At 36.5% G+C, this 14,512-nt stretch overlaps 1 protein-coding gene across 1 annotated transcript; it reads left to right on the top strand.

The window, feature by feature from the left end:
• Window positions 1-11,569: 11,569 nt before the first annotated feature.
• Window positions 11,570-12,955, top strand: LOC119666474. The gene has a single exon (XM_038075752.1). The coding sequence runs from the start codon at window positions 11,570-11,572 to the stop codon at window positions 12,953-12,955; it is 1,386 nt and encodes a 461-aa protein (XP_037931680.1).
• The last annotated feature ends 1,557 nt before the right edge of the window (window positions 12,956-14,512 follow it).

Here is a 14,512-nt window from a genome sequence, read left to right as displayed (position 1 = left end):
TTTCGATTAGAAAATCTGCATTCAATTTGGAATGTCTCCCGATCTGTTAAATTCTGTTGCCCAACCGAACATTTTTAGGTTTATTTACATTTGTGTAGTAGTGTTAGATATTTATAGTTTTTAAGAATACATATATCGAATCAAATCACACTTTGTCAAGTGATACAAAACAGCTGTTAATTTGAGGGTAATCTTACTACTCTGGCCAAATATCTAGAGTGTTATAAATTAATCTCAACTGTTATACATTTCGAGATTTACCAATTGAATAATAGACATTGCACTAAAACTAAATCACGATTGAAAAAGTTTCAACAGATTTATCAATCGTGGTGGTAATCAATAGAATCAATTTATTAATTATACCTATTGATGATATAAAATAAATATAAAAATATTTTACATAAATATAAAATATATATAAATGGTAAATATAAATATATTCAGGTTTGCTTCAAATTACCTTATACCCTACTAACAAACAAATCATAAACATTAAATTTAATCATAAAATCTTCCTACATACTTCTTGTTTGCTTAATAGCAAATGGATTCAGAAGGGCGTTCCATTGAACCCTCTTTAAGCTTCATCTTTGCGACAAATTAATTACTTATATTAACAAAAAAAAACACATTTCAAGACCCTTAAGAAATATTCGTCAACAAAAACTGTAAAAATTATAAATAATAAAAGAGATGGAGTATAAATAAGAAACTTTGTTGTTATTTGTAGGAAAAAGTGAAGCCAAGCATGCACAAAGATTTGTCATAACTGATAAATAGAATGATGATTTTCCTTTGGTTGGGAGAACCTTTGTGGTAAAAAAGAACCATAAATTCTTGAAAAGCTAAAGTAAAGTCAACGTCAAAATTATATCAACTCAAAAGTCAAATAAAACTTAGCGAGCGCAACTGGTTGCTGGCAACATGCAACACCGACGTCATTGCATTGTCAATGCGTTTCCTAAGCATGGGAACCAATTGTCGGTGACCGTGGTTTTAAAATCATCATGGCAGACGCAATAGGTGTTTTTTGTTGGTACTCTTCTTATGAGTTTTATGCCACCAATAATTGTAATGTCATTTGCTGCGATTTGCTACTACTTTTTTGTCACTTTAGTTGGCTACACTTGCCTGCACATACATAATTACATACAAGTTGGGCCTATTACTGCATTGAACCCCACCGCTGCACGCACCAATAATGATAATTACCCGCTAAGCAAACCTTAAAATCGAATGTAATGCTTGAGCTTTTTCAACTTGCTTCGATTTAAGAGCTGGGTTTTCTTTTTATTCGTTACTTCGCTTTACTTTATCTTACTTTTATTGTTTCACTTTTATGATTTTATTCCTTTCATTTTCCAATTAGTTTTGTAAAAATCACTGACGATAATCGTTATCGTCAGCAGCATTTAAGGTGCGCGTATTATCAGGAGTGCAATGCTTTCGGTTGTTGACGACATTTTTCAAATTGCATTGACAGCAGCCAAAGCGATAATTATTGCTCAGATGTGCGGCACTGATTCCGTATGGCCATATCATCTTCAGCCTTCCGAAAGCGTTAATAAGTGTTGCCGATCATGTTCTGCAACAGTTGCACTTCACTAACTGCAATCGCTGGTAATGCCAATGCAATTTCAATAATTTTATCTCAACTTGATGTGTTACCAAGATTCGATTGGTAGCGGTTCCAGATCAAAGGCTTAACGCGGCAAAGATCACTTGTTAATCACTGATCGCTCCAGATGTTTTATTCGCCTCAATGAATCCGAGCTGAAGCAGTGCGATTTTTATATTTTATGTAAGCAGCTTTTTTCACTTTTTGGTATTTTATTTATTTCTTCTGTTTAATGTTGATTTGTGTTCAATTTTAGCGATTTTAATGCCAATTATTTGCTGGAATATTTGGCATGCCTTTAACTTGGGACTTTGTATTGATTTGTACAAGATTTGATCACTTCGAAACTTTCCTGTAATTTTCCCTAACGATTTTTTGGGTAACCAATTTTACTTCAGTTCTCAAACATTTTTCTCTCACGGGAATGTTTTGTCAAGTGCGTAGCCAAGCGTGTGAAATTTGATTCGACTTTGAATGCATTTTAATTTACTTTTGAAGCAATCATTCCGAATTTCATTAAACCATTGTTAATGATGACACAAATTGTGACTTTAACTCATTTCGATTTGGTAGAGGTCAGTTATGAAAATTTCTTTTTACGGTAAGTTACATAGATAAAAAAAAAAGTCAGCTGAGTCAGAAAGAATCCTACTTTTAAAATCCTGTATTCAAGTTGTAAATAGGTTTTTACGAAAAAAACTTAATCGAATTGAGCAATAATATGAGGCCCCAACTCAGAAGAGATAAAAATTTTACAGAAACAATGTTTCATGTAAAGCCGTTGCATTACTTTATTCATGGTCGAACGTGTCTGCTTTAAAGAGAGTTCCAGACCAATCAGCCATTTATTGAGGTAATCGACTAAATTTAAATAGATTATATTGCATTTAACAGAACTCGTAAAATAATTAAAAGAACTTACATAATTTAATAATTAAATATACATAATCACATAGCTTTTGCAGTTCGTTCAATTATTCCTTTAACAGTATTACTTTTGAATAAAACTAAGGCTTCTCTTAAATGGGTAGCAAACCAATAAAGTAGTTTGCTACTTTAGAATGGAACAGATAACTTTCTCAGCTATGGGTAGCAATGAACTGAAAAAATTTTTTCTTTAAATCGTGTGTTATCTGATGCTTTCACCGAAGATGGTAACTGCTTCTTTAGCATTTTCCATCAGTGAATCAAACACTTTTTAGTGGGGCCACTTTCATCCAAATACATGCCATGTCCAAGTCAGCGATAACGCGGAATTACGCGCTTAACTATGCCAATATTACAGTATGGGTCGTACAAATTGTAGTTCTACCTAAATCGATACTTCTTGCTTACGTATAATGGACCATTGATTTCTTAGCGAATTTAGTTCTGAAATGCTCCATACACCTTCTCATCACTGTTGGTTATTGTCCAAGTTTCGGCATCATACAGTCATTAGGTTATGCACAGGTCACAGGTTGGACATGATAAAAAACTTATAGAGTGAAGTTATTGTTTGTCAAGAGTGGGCCTTATTAACCCGGAGTAACACCTGTTAAAAAGCTGATTCCAGAATTCATATTCTGGATATTATTCATACTTTAAATATATTATTCTTTCAAAGGTTTATTTATTTAACAGAGCTTAATGAGGCATTTTAACTATCTATTTCCATATATGCAATAAAATGAAGACTTGATTCCGTTAAATTTATTTATTGGAATATTAAAAGTACTTTTGGTTAAAAATATACACAAATTCTAAAAAAAAATTCTTCGCAAATCTATCAATATTTATTATGTACTCCAAATATTGTTTAAGTGCCACTTAACATTACATGAAGGAAACAATAAAAAACCAGTAAAGCCGATAAATCTTTCCACATACCGATATAGTTAAGTATTTGCATCCTTTCACATGCTTAACAACACAATTCAGTCCTTTCACCGCAAGTGCTTTCTTTATATCTTCGTTTATTGCAAATCCCCTAAGCTGTCATCAAAAGTGGTTTTCGATATTGTAAAACGCGATTTCTTCAATTTTATTCATTTTTTCCTCTTTATTTTTGCAAAATTATCAAAGCGAGTTAATCGAGCAAAATAAACCGTTTTCATATGCTCGGATTGACAAGACACGTTGGAGTTATGCACAAATAATGAAAGCATGAAGAGATTCTGGTGCGATGTCTTTGGGGAATTTCCTGGTTTTTATTTTGCATAAAATTCTTGTTGAGAAGACAATGGCAATCCTTGTTTGAGCAACAAAATAACTTCTTCCCACTTGTTACTTTGTCACTTGAAGGGATGGAATACATATTTTTACAATCTTTTGTCAAAGGATTACCAAATTATAAGCAGTTTAATATCTTCGCTCTATGAGCGAAGGACAAGCAAAAAGTTGTTTAATAAAGTCTGTCTCTAAAGAAGGAAAAATTGTCAATATTCTTTGCGATGAAATTTTAAAAAACTGAAAACGTCTTTTCTGTGGCAACAATTAAAAATCGGTAGCAAATATGTCAGCAGTGGTCGGATTATTGGCTACTTTGGTACTTCCTTTGAAGTTTTTTTCTTCTTTTTATTGGAAGGAAATTACTACTAAGAATTCGAAATTTATAATTTTCGAAATATTCCCAATAAATTTTTATTAAAAACATAAAATTAAGTTATTATGTTTAATGAACTATATTTATAACATATTAGAAATACAATAATACAATAAATGACTTACTCCCTTAGGAGAACTTCAAATAGTTCATATACATGTGCATATACATATATATATAAGTATATATATTTTCAAATATATACATATTGTACATACATTTGAGTTCTTCACTAGCACAATATGATATGAGTTGGAAGTGTCAGTCTTACAAACAAGCCCTAACACATATAGCCAGGCAGATGGAATAAGAAACAAATAAATACAGCAGAATCCATTTTTTTTATTATGTTAGGTATCTTATTTAAAGAATGTAGTAAGAAATTGGAATATGACTAAGTTTTCTTTGTCATTGTGTTATTGAGCTTATCTTTTAGAATCTTAAAAAATATTGATAGATCATTTTAGCAAGATCATTAAGCTTAAAAACGACAGTGATAAAAATATGTTTAAAATAAATTGCAAATCGTTTTTTTTTTATTAAACAATGACTTATCAAACAGTCAAATTTCTATAAACCAAGGTCTACGACGAATTTTTCACATTTGTTGGCCTCAGAGAATTACCAATATCGGTTTGTGGGCTTAAGCAAGCCAAACTGGACCAACATAAGAAACTCAGTGGATAGATAGGGTGCGATCTCGAAAGTGACAATAGTAATAATTACCAATAGGCTCTGATGTTAAACGGACAAGATGCTAGGAATTCGAGTATGCTATAACTAAAAGAAAACAAAGGAACATAAATTAAATTTTGTAAATTATTTATGAAATAATATTATTTCCATTATGGAGTTCGATTAAAACTGATGACAGAGGTTCTATCTTTCAACTCGTAGAGCGTGGCCACACATAAACATTGCGATAACCTTTACTCATACTTTATTGATAGTAACGTCAAAAATATAAACATGAACTTGTGGTGTAGATATGTGTATTTAGAACATTGAAGCTATCTGTATTTTAAACATCACCGAATTACTTCACTTTGTTTTCTAATTTTAAGAAAGATCAATATCATAAAATGATTAATAATTGACTAATTTAAGTAATTCAATTTAGTTCAACTTCGTCTCCAATTTTTTTCTAAAGATTAGTGTTGTGAATTTCATTCAATATTCATTAAATAATGTAAAAATATCTGCGAAAAGTTTACTGATCTTAGCACGCAATGTTGATTATGTCGGCGGCGATGGCAGTGACGGCGGTGTTAAAACTGTCGATCGTTTATCGTTCAAGCATATTTTTCAATAAACAACACAAAGCGAATCTTCTGATTAACTTTAAGAAACTTCAAACTCAACTTCCATTTTAACTCTACGTGAATGAGATGCGCGCATGCGCAACGTAATGAAAGCAACGAAAAATTATTAATTGCATATGAAAATGCAATAGGCATTCCCAAGTAGAGAGGGCGGCTGCCGCTGTACTTCCTTTGTGTCTTCATCGTCATCAGCAACGCCATCATCGTCACTTGTATCCACATTCGCACTCGTTATAATCACAAGTAAAGCTCAGATTATGGTCTGCCAAAAACGGCTCCACATGCCCTCATGCCCACATGCCACTTTAAATGTGACTGCGTGCGATGCCACTTGTGGCTGATTTCGGATCGAGATGATGCCTTTGACAATGTGCAATATGCGTTGATTTTTTATGGCCTTCAAATTGAAGTCTCTCAGATCTTTAGCTGAAGATAATAATTATTTCAATATGTTCTGGGGCAATGCGAATCCAAACTAAACAACACCATCAACAGCGGCAATTTTTAATTTAAAATGTTTCAGTTTCAGTTTAAAATTGAATTTCTTAGAAATTCACATTTTTTATTTGTGCGCCAATAATGACAAAAAAATTTAATATATCAAAAGGAAATCAAGGGCGTCTGTCTCATTTACCGATGGAATTGCACATATTTCCTCTCCTCGGTTTTATTGCCATCAATAGGAAGCATTCATTTCTTTTACCGATATTTTTTCATTTACTATATGTTTTATATTTATAAACAATTATACAATTGCAATATAGCTACTATATATATATAGTAGCTATATACTATATATAGCTACTATATATGACAGCTGTCCTAATGAAATTGGATAATACCTAATCATGTATGGGTTCAGCTTAAATGAAAAAACATTTTTTGCTATTCAAGTCAAGGTTTTGGAGATTTGATCACAACATTTCCTAAAATCATATCGCGTAAGTGACCTCACTTAGCACGAATGGCGTAATGTGCCTGTTTTTTGACCATTTTAGATCGTATTTCCATATGATTCGGCCACTTTGGCGGCTATTTCCTGGCCTTAGTTCGTCCGTGGTTTGCAGATAAAGTCTTGACTTTAAGTAGACGCAGTGAAAAAATTCTGGCGGCATCAAATCGGCCAATGCAGTGATCAGTCAAAGTCCCATTTTTTTGATATCCAGCGATTAGAGAACGATGGCTTCAAATCGATTGCGGAACGGCCTGCATATGTTGACCTGCTATCTTGGTAAAACCAAAAGTGCTGGATACCATTTTCATTAACAATCGTTATCAAAGCCCAATACCGCACCTAATTGACAATTGTTATGAATAAAATAATCCCATATTAATGACAAATAATTACCATTTATAAACGCATAATATTCCTAGCTTCAAGATTTCAAAGAACATTGGGATGAAAAATAATGGAATCGTACCCTGATAATAGCAGAGATCAACTAGTGCTTTACTCTAAAATTTCTCACAGCTTTTAAGTTTCAGCGTACTTTAACCCGATTCATAAAAATCGGTGAAGCCGGTTAATCAGTTAAAAAATCGTTGATTAATCTGAGTTCAGATCTATTTAAACAAATATGTCAAAGTTTTTGTTGTTTACCCACATCTGCTATCACAATCACACTACGTCATTGGAATCAGTCAAGAAATGTAACAGCAATTTATATTCAGTAATTCTAAGTAGTAAAACAATCTAACAAAGTTCCTTTAAAAATCCCGCAATACTTCATGGCAAGGAACTTAAACTATTGTTAATTTATTCCTATTCAATTATAATAATTCTTCTACTTTAAATAGACTTTATATTGTAGTATATAGGTTGGAAAGATTAAATATCCGCATAATGCAGATGTTCTTGTAACATCTTTTAAACTGGTCTATAGCGTAGATATTTCGATTTTATGTAAAATAAATATTAAAAAAATATGATATAAATGTAATTAATCGTATACATACTAGATTATTTCATAGCTGAAACCAATCAAATTAAAAGACCAAGGTGACACAACTAATTTCTATAAGCTTATTTGTCTTGACCAACGGGGCAAAAATTAAGCGTCACAAAATTCAACCAACTTCTTCTTGGCCATTTGCTCCATACTGCGAGTGCTATGTTTAAATACAGGAACATATGTTTAGATGAATGTCTCTGATTTACCATTGCCATGAATTAGTTTAAAAACGCGTATCGCATATCGCACCTGATGTGCTTCTTCGGCTGCACTGCCTCAACAATTTCTAGCTACTTGAACACTATTTATAATTGCGGCGCTGTAATCATCCATTCGTATAATTGTCGATGCGTTAAGGTAATTGTACACCTTCATCCGACCAGATAGAAAGAACCAGTACAGCCTATCATCTTCAGCGGTGGTGTGCTTTATTCGATGTTGTGCTTCTATGAGCATTTAAAAGTTGGCAATATCGAATTGTGGATTCATATTAGAAATGTATTACCATTGTTTTGGCTGTGGTTATTGTTGGGTTGCGACTGTTGATTTGCATTCAAAATAAGAAGATACCATTCATGGTCTTGTACCGATTTGCTAGATTTGGTTTCATTGCAAAATAATACTTACTTAAATTACTATTTTGCTTAATTGTAATTGAAAACATTCTTTTCATTTAGTATTGTTCAATTTTAATGTTCAAAGAGGTTTTACTTTAAAAGGTATTAATAAAACTACTGTAATCTATAGTTATGAGAAATAACTATTTTCTTAAAACATAATTTATACATTATGTTTAGATATATTTATGTTCACAAAACTCTTTCAGTCATATAAATAAACTTCTCTATACTTATATGCACAAACGATATTACAAACCTGTATTATTTCATTTATTTTATAAAACATAAAATTGTATATATATTTATATAATACTACTTTGTGCTACTTTGTGATGTCACTCACAGACGCTTATGCCGCTTCAAACCTAATGATCTTTTGAGGCGTTTCAACCAGCAAGGAGATGACTAGTTCGTATCTATATGCTCACCCTAGATAGACTTAGATAAACCTACTTGTAATAAAAAAAACCTCTTGTTAGTCAATATGACTAGTTGTTGTAAATTTAAACTCTTCATTTTGTTTAAATATAAATAAAAAAAAATAAAAAAAAAAAAAAAAATTATATTAATAAAAAATGAAATAATATAAACAAAATACAAATTTTATAGTTTTTTTTTTTTTTTTTTTGGAGGAAATATAAAGTCTGATTGTCGACGATTTTATAATACACCGTCCCATCTTTCATTATCTGAAGTTCTTTAAATCTGTCATATTCTATATTTTATACTAATTCTAGACAACATTTTTTTAATAAAATATGCCTAAAAGACAATAAAAAAAATAATTACCCTTTTGTTTAATAAAATTTATAGACCACATGCCCTTCAGTTTTTCTTATAAAACCGCCCTACCTGTCAATATTAGAAAATATTATTATTTCGACATTTTAATTTATATAAATTTCGGAATTGAAACTTTTTGTCTACCACCCATCGATTGAATTTCACTGGCTAAGTAAAGAAAACTATCTATTAACTTATAAAGTAACATTAAGATTTGCTTATTAGGATTTCAACTGGGCTAGTTTTTCGAAAATAGCCAAGAAAAATTTTAGGAGCTTAAAAAAAAAATGTTTTAAAAAAAAAATTCGAACTTGTAGTGAAACCGTAACCGAATAGTAAAAAGCAGATTTCGAACTTAATGTAGGTACACGCAGTATTTTCTTCTCTCCATAGTAAAGCTTTTTTACCCTTGCTAGGTAGTCACCTTGTCGTGGTGTAGGGGCTTATTGTGGACTGAAGCATGTCATATGGAAGTCATGACATGATGATTTTTCATGTGACATGATTCAGCACACAAACTAAGAACTGCCGCCAACGCACAGGTTGAAAGTAGGTATCTACGATTCCTGATCAGTCGTTGAGGCTAGCTAGTGGACTTTAATGGACACTTGCTAATTGGTCAGTCCTATAGGAAAGTGCGGCTATCTATCAGACCAATGACTCGCCTTCAGTACGGTCATGTCTCTGCTGTTTGTGGGTCGCCGATAGTCGGGCGGGGGAGAAGGAAACTCCCTAGGGCAGGGTCTGTACATATTCTAGGCTCCCAAGGCTAGGTCTTGATAGACTGGAATATGAACATACCTATTGCCCCAAACAAACCCCCTAAACTCACAGTGGAACAGCTATGCTGGTGAACTTGCTTGACAGGGTAGAGTCAAGCTTAATAGCGAACTCCGTACCAGGTCTGGCAAACCTACGGTTTCAATTTGTCCTTCCCATGGGGGCGCTCATGGGTGACCAACCTGCACGGTTTATTTAAACTTACTTTGTATGGAACAAAATAACATTTTCAATTCTATGGACTGCACACCTTTAAATGTGCAAAATATGGTTTTACAAAGCCAAAACTTATCACTGAACGAGGGGGCACCTGGTACCATCGTCAGTGAACAAATGGACCACGACTTGTTGGAGAGGGCACCTGGTCCTCTACCCGACAAGCCGGAGGAAATGGACATTCCACTTAGCCAAGAGTCGGCTGGGATGTCTATCTCCTCGGAACAGGAGAGAGATCTTCTGGAGCCTGGTCTAACTAAAAAGACTCAAACGAGGGTGAAGCTATCCGGCGCTGGACGCAAAAGGTTAAAGGCTTTACTTGCCAAGGGCATCCCGCTGGAAACAGCAAGGTCCTTGGCAGTAAAGCCGGCCACTGCGACTAACGAAGGGCAGGCAACACCAAAAAGATCCCGATCGGACAGCTCTACACCAACATCAAGCTCAAAACCGACAAAGCGGATTGCACTACAGGGCAAGAAAGTTGATAATAAATCAACAGTGCCTGCAACTGCTTTGCCGATTTTCAGTAGGATGAAGGAAGTAGAGACCTCACACGGGGGCAAACCTGGTCCCAGTAAAGAGGTGGCGACGGTATCTGTGGGGCAGGCTAAATACAGTACTTCTTCCGAAGACCATTGTTCAAAGCCTACCCTAGCAGAGACTGTTCGCTCTAAGAAGATCGGTATACTACCGCATAATTTCCCAGAGGGCATTTGGTCCAATGAGGAAATTGGCAAGGTGCAGAAATGCATCCTCGACAAGATGTACGAAACTTGTCGAGCTCCTGGGGTGAAGCCTCATTTCGCCGGTTACAGTCTAAAGCCCGGATGGTTTACCATTAATTGTCTGGACGACGAGACTGTAACTTGGTCTAAAGAGACAATCCCAGCCTTGAAGCCGTGGGAAGGAGCCCAGCTGAAGGTAGTGGACGAGGCAGAAGTGCCAAAGTCTGAAATCTATGTTGGCTACTTCCCAGGCTCAGCTTCCTGGCAAAGCGACCGTATTCTGGGACAAATTGAGTGCCAAAATTCGGGCATGCGTGTCAGGGACTGGCGGGTACTCCACAGGCTCAATAAGGGCGATATCGTCGAGATGGCGATTGCTCTGGATCCTATGTCGTCCGAAATGGTCGGAAAGCTGGGCAATAAAGTCTTCTATGGACTTAGCAGTGCCGTGCTGAGACCAAGACATAAAGGAAACAGAGCAAAGGAAGTGGTTGAAGATGAGCGACCAACAACATCTGCGGCTTGTGCTCAGTCAAGCAACCAGAAGCCGAAAACGGGTCTCAATTCCGGGAGACCACCCTTGAGAGGGGGCAGAATCCGTGCCCAAGGCCGAAAACCTTCCGCTCTCTCTGGTCGTCTGAGGAAATGGGAAAGAAAAGACCCGGAGGCCGCGGAATTGCTGCGCGGTACAAAGGGCGGCAAGGTCCGCAAGGGCCAGTCTGGGATATAATGTCCCGGACTCCGCCACATCCGCAAAACTCTTGGAGGCAACTTCATTGCCTCCAAATCAACCTCCACCGGGCTATAGCAGCTTCATACAGGCTCAGTGCCCTGGTGGAACAACACTGTCTGGATTTTGTGGCCATCCAAGAACCATGGGCCACAAAGGGGCGCATAAACGGTCTACAGACAAAAACGTGTAAGTTAATCTATGATAATAATGTTGATCGTCCTAGAACGGCGATAATGATTAACAAAACCATTAAATCTCTTCCAATTACAGAGCTTATACAGCGTGATCTGGTGGCGGTACAGGCAGAAGTGCCTAGTACTAGGGGGACGAGAATAATAGTTTTTGCATCTCTGTACCTCCCTGGCGACGCAGAGGAAGCGGTGTCTCTCGAGCTCCAGCAGCTTACAGAATACTGCCGTATCCGAAACCTACAGTGGGTAATGTGCTGCGACGCCAACGCACACCATACAGTATGGGGAAGCACAGACATCAATACACGAGGTGAGTCACTTTTTGATTATATCACAACTAACAATTTAATGGTAGTTAATAAAGGTAACGAACCTACTTTTGTAAATGCGATAAGGGAAGAGGTATTAGATCTCACTTTAGCAAGTGCATTTATATCAAATAACATTTCAAATTGGAGGGTGTTAGAGGAGAACTCCTTATCAGATCACAAATATATACGCTTTGATTTGGAAGGGGAAGTTGAAGACACTTTCGAAATAAGAAATGTTAGGAAGGCCAACTGGTCTCTATATAACTTCTATTTAGAACAAAACATTAGTTGTCTTGGGAATAGGATTACTAATTGTCAGGAACTAAATCTTGAGGTTAACAAACTAGAAAATATTATTACAGGGGCTTTTGAAAATAGCTGCGAACTTATCAAAAAGAAACGTTCTAGGAAAGTCCCATGGTGGAATAGAGAACTAGATATTTTACGCAAAAAAGCCCGCCAGCTCCTTAATAGAGCCAAGTCCAATGGGGACTGGGCATCTTACAAGTGTGCCTTAACGGCTTACAATAGGGAATTGAGGAAATCAAAGAGGGAATCATGGAGGAGGCACTGCGAGGAGATTGAAACACTTCCTGCGGCTGCGAGACTCCAGAAATCTCTAAATAAAGACCACTCAAATAGCCTCTCTACATTAAAGAAGGCTGACGGAAGCTTTACGGTAAGTCTGGAAGAAACGGGACAGCTTTTGCTGGACACTCATTTTCCAGGCTGCGCCATGTATACTGAGACTACGGAAACCATCGAGGATACTCGTTTCTTATTGGTTACACGAAGGGATCTTTCACTGGCCCGTAAAATCTTTACAGTCAATAAAACTAAATGGGCCATTTCCACTTTCAGCCCGTTTAAATCACCTGGTATCGATAATATACAACCGTGCCTTCTTCAGAAAGGCGTTGATATATTAGCACCGATATTAACAAACTTATTTAGGATAAGTCTAGAATTAGGCGTAATACCTAAACATTGGACGAAGGCTAGGGTAGCTTTCATACCGAAAGCAGGCAAAAAGGCGGACCACACGCCAAAAGCTTTTCGGCCCATTAGCCTTACTTCTTTCCTGCTTAAAGCAATGGAGAAGATTCTAGATCAATAGATCAGGGAAGTCTATATTAAAGCTTCACCTCTACATATTGAACAGTATGCTTATCAGTCGGGCAAATCGACCGACACCGCTATACATAGTCTGACGAGTAAAATCGAGAAGGCTTTAGACGGTAAGGAAATAGCTCTCTGCACATCGGTTGACATTACAGGAGCTTTTGATAATGCAACATTCAGATCAATTGAGGCAGGAATGGTCAGGAAAGGAATACATAGACTGATCATAACATGGATTCTCAATATGCTGAAAAATAGGACGATAATCTTTGAAATGGGGACGAAGAGATTAACTGTCAAGTCAACCAAAGGATGTCCTCAAGGAGGCGTTCTTTCGCCACTCCTATGGCTATTGGTCATTGACGAACTCCTACAGTCTCTTGGTGACCTCGGATATGAAGTTCAGGGCTTTGCAGATGATCTAGTCATCATGGTTAGAGGCAAATTTGACTCCACCATATCCGATCGTATGCAACTAGCTCTTGATATCACTCAAAATTGGTGTCAAGAGAAAGGACTCTCGATTAATCCGAATAAAACAAATGTAGTACCCTTCACCAGAAGAAGGAAGATGAATCTAGGGACCTTAAAGTTAGGGGACACTGACTTAATACTATCTGAGGAAATGAAATATCTAGGAGTAATTCTAGATAAAACTCTTACTTGGAAAAACCATTTATCATATATAACTGGCAAAGCTCTAAGAGCAACTTATGCGTGCCAAAGACTGTATGGTAAAACATGGGGTCTGCGACCAAAAATGATGGCTTGGTCGTAAAAGACCGTAATAGTACCGATGATCACCTATGCTTCTTTGGCATGGTGGCCAAAGGTAAATCAGACGAAGGCTAAGATGACTCTCAATAAGATTCATCGAACAGCCTGTCTAAGCGTAACGGGAGCAATGAGAACGTGCCCCACAGAAGCCCTAGCAATGCTCACTGGACTCACCCCATTACACATTACAGTTAAAAGGACTGCGACCAGTGCTGCACTAAGGCTTCCTTATCTAGGTAATCTTAAAGAGGGCAATCTGACAGGACACGCAAAGATTCTAGATGAAATCTGGAATTCTCCGTGCCTTAAGGTCTTCGACAAGATGAATAGAAAATTAGCTTTCTCCAGGGAATTCGAAGTGGTCATTAGTGACCGATCAACTTGGAGAAATAATAAAATCAACTTAAAGCAGGGCTCTCAATTATGGTATACTGATGGGTCCAAAATGGATAATGGCAGTGCAGGAGCAGGAGTTATGGGACCAAACTTCCGTAAAGCAATCGCAATGGGAAAAACTGCTTCCATTTTTCAGGCAGAGGTCCATGCCTTAGAGCTTTGTGCAAGAGAATGCATACGTAGGGGCACCCGAGGTACCAACATATGCTTTCTATCAGACAGCCAAGCAGCTCTAAAATCTTTAGCAAAATCCTTATTCCAATCAAAGCTGGTTTGGGAATGCTTTCAACTTCTCAACACCCTAGCATCGAGGAACTATGTTACTCTTATGTGGGTACCGGGACACGAGGGGCATGAGGGCAATGAAATAGCAGACATA

This window comes from Teleopsis dalmanni, chromosome 1, assembly GCF_002237135.1.
Source record: "Teleopsis dalmanni isolate 2A chromosome 1, ASM223713v2, whole genome shotgun sequence".
Taxonomy (NCBI): domain Eukaryota; kingdom Metazoa; phylum Arthropoda; class Insecta; order Diptera; family Diopsidae; genus Teleopsis; species Teleopsis dalmanni.
This window is presented reverse-complemented; position numbering and strand designations above follow the sequence as displayed.

Bases quoted from the DNA above. Each gene is read 5' to 3' on its own strand.
- LOC119666474 (XM_038075752.1), top strand. From the start codon at position 11,570: ATGATTAACAAAACCATTAAATCTCTTCCAATTACAGAGCTTATACAG.